The 3,084-nt window shown below is 47.9% G+C and overlaps 1 protein-coding gene across 1 annotated transcript; it reads right to left on the bottom strand.

The window, feature by feature from the left end:
- Positions 1–820: 820 nt before the first annotated feature.
- On the bottom strand, positions 821–1,924 carry LOC115204871 (uncharacterized; the record flags this gene model as incomplete). Its single annotated transcript, XM_029770481.1, has 2 exons — positions 821–1,615; positions 1,811–1,924. Coding segments are annotated over 2 exons (909 nt in total), but the record flags the coding sequence as incomplete, so codon positions are not given.
- Positions 1,925–3,084: the final 1,160 nt, after the last annotated feature.

The raw sequence follows: 3,084 nt of genomic DNA, 5'->3' as shown, positions 1-3,084 counted from the left end.
TAGAAAATAGTTAAAATAAAGAAAAACCCTGGAATGAGTAGGTGTGTCCAAACTTTTGAATGGTACTGTATATATAGATCCCCCCCCCAGAATCTTTTTACGTATCTATTTTCAAAGGATAAAGCTAAGAACATTAACAACTTCATAGTTCAGAACATTTAACAATATGGACGAAAATGAAATGTATTCTACAAGAACCAATATCACTCCCTAAAAACACAATCTTATTGAACAATCCTTGGATAGCTTTTCACAATTCACAGATAAAATGGTCATCATGGAAAACTAAAGACATAGAAACCGTAAATGACTTTGGTAAAAGGAAATAAATGTACTTCCATGACACAATTAAAAAGTAATTTTGGACAGACCAATGTAAATAGTTTCAAATACATGCAACTTAAAAGTTACATCTCACGAAATTTCGATTTGAAATCTTTTGGAAATAAGAGCAACTTTGAGGGAATCTTATTTGCGTCAGAAAATAATGTTCATATAATAGGTAAGATATATATATATATATATATATATATATATATATATATATATATATATATATATATATATATATATATATATATATATATATACACTGTGTATATATATATATATATATATATATATATATATATATATATACACTGCTCAAAAAAATAAAGGGAACACTTACATTTACATTACATTTAAGTCATTTAGCAGATGCTCTTATCCAGAGCGACTTACAAATCGGTGCATTCACCTTATGATATCCAGTGGAACAACCACTTTACAATAGTGCATCTAAATCTTTTGGGGGGGGGGTTAGAAGGATTACTTTATCCTATCCCAGGTATTCCTTAAAGAGGTGGGGTTTCAGGTGTCTCCGGAAGGTGGTGATTGACTCCGCTGTCCTGGCGTTGTGAGGGAGCTTGTTCCACCATTGGGGTGCCAGAGCAGCGAACAGTTTTGACTGGGCTGAGCGGGAACTGTGCTTCCTCAGAGGTAGGGAGGCGAGCAGGCCAGAGGTGGATGAACGCAGTGCCCTTGTTTGGGTGTAGGGCCTGATCAGAGCCTGAAGGTACGGAGGTGCCGTTCCCCTCACAGCTCCGTAGGCAAGCACCATGGACTTGTAACGGATGTGAGCTTCAACTGGAAGCCAGTGGAGAGAGCGGAGGAGCGGGGTGACGTGAGAGAACTTGGGAAGGTTGAACACCAGACGGGCTGCAGCGTTCTGGATGAGTTGTAGGGGTTTAATGGCACAGGCAGGGAGCCCAGCCAACAGCGAGTTGCAGTAATCCAGACGGGAGATGACAAGTGCCTGGACTAGGACCTGCGCCGCTTCCAGTGTGAGGCAGGGTCGTACTCTGCGAATGTTGTAGAGCATGAACCTACAGGATCGGGTCACCGCCTTGAGGTTAGTGGAGAACGACAGGGTGTTGTCCAGGGTCACGCCAAGGTTCTTAGCACTCTGGGAGGAGGACACAAGGGAGTTGTCAACCGTGATGGTGAGATCATGGAACGGGCAGTCCTTCCCCGGGAGGAAGAGCAGCTCCGTCTTGCCGAGGTTCAGCTTGAGGTGGTGAGCCGTCATCCACACTGATATGTCTGCCAGACATGCAGAGATGCGATTCGCCACCTGGTTATCAGAAGGGGGAAAGGAGAAGATTAATTGTGTGTCGTCTGCGTAGCAATGATAGGAGAGACCATGTGAGGATATGACCGAGCCAAGTGACTTGGTGTATAGTGAGAATAGGAGAGGGCCTAGAACAGAGCCCTGGGGGACACCAGTGGTGAGAGCACGTGGTGCGGAGACAGATTCTCGCCACGCCACCTGGTAGGAGCGACCTGTCAGGTAGGACGCAATCCAAGCGTGGGCCGCGCCGGAGATGCCCAGCTCGGAGAGGGTGGAGAGGAGGATCTGGTGGTTCACAGTATCAAAGGCAGCAGATAGGTCTAGGAGGATGAGAGCAGAGGAGAGAGAGTTAGCTTTAGCAGTGTGGAGAGCCTCCGTGACACAGAGAAGAGCAGTCTCAGTTGAATGCCCAGTCTTGAAACCTGACTGATTAGGATCAAGAAGGTCATTCTGAGAGAGATAGCAGGAGAGCTGGCCAAGGACGGCACGTTCAAGAGTTTTGGAGAGAAAAGAAAGAAGGGATACTGGTCTGTAGTTGTTGATATCGGAGGGATCGAGTGTAGGTTTTTTCAGAAGGGGTGCAATTCTCGCTCTCTTGAAGATGGAAGGGACGTAGCCAGCGGTCAAGGATGAGTTGATGAGCGAGGTGAGGTAGGGGAGAAGGTCTCCGGAAATGGTCTGGAGAAGAGAGGAGGGGATAGGGTCAAGTGGGCAGGTTGATGGGCGGCCGGCCGTCACGAGACGCGAGATTTCATCTGGAGAGAGAGGGGAGAAAGAGGTCAAAGCACAGGGTAGGGCAGTGTGAGCAGGACCAGCGGTGTCGTTTGGCTTAGCAAACGAGGATCGGATGTCATCAGCCTTCTTTTCAAAATGGTTGATGAAGTCATCCGCAGAGAGAGAGGAGGGGGGGGGGGAAAGGGGGAGGAGGATTCAGGAGGGAGGAGAAGGTAGCAAAGAGCTTCCTAGGGTTAGAGGCAGATGCTTGGAATTTAGAGTGGTAGAAAGTGGCTTTAGCAGCAGAGGGCGTGAAAGGATGCCAGGTCCGCAGGGAGGCGAGTTTTCCTCCATTTCCGCTCGACTGCCCGGAGCCCTGTTCTGTGAGCTCGCAGTGAGTCGTCGAGCCACGGCGCAGGAGTGGAGGACCGAGCCGGCCTGGAGGATAGGGGACAGAGAAAATCAAAGGATGCAGAAAGGGAGAAGAGGAGGGTTGAGGAGGCAGAATCAGGAGATAGGTTGGAGAAGGTTTGAGCCGAGGGAAGAGATGATAGGATGGAAGAGGAGAGAGTAGCGGGAGAGAGAGAGCGAAGGTTGGGACGGCGCAATACCATCCGAGTAGGGGCAGAGTGAGAAGTGTTGGATGAGAGCGAGAGGGAAAAGGATACAAGGTAGTGGTCGGAGACTTGGAGGGGAGTTGCAATGAGATTAGTGGAAGAACAGCATCTAGTAAAGATGAGGTCAAGCGTATTGCCTGC

The sequence above is a fragment of the Salmo trutta genome, chromosome 13 (assembly GCF_901001165.1).
Source record: "Salmo trutta chromosome 13, fSalTru1.1, whole genome shotgun sequence".
Classification (NCBI taxonomy): domain Eukaryota; kingdom Metazoa; phylum Chordata; class Actinopteri; order Salmoniformes; family Salmonidae; genus Salmo; species Salmo trutta.
The sequence above is the reverse complement of the archived record's forward strand: the minus strand, read 5'-3'. Positions and strand labels throughout refer to the sequence as shown.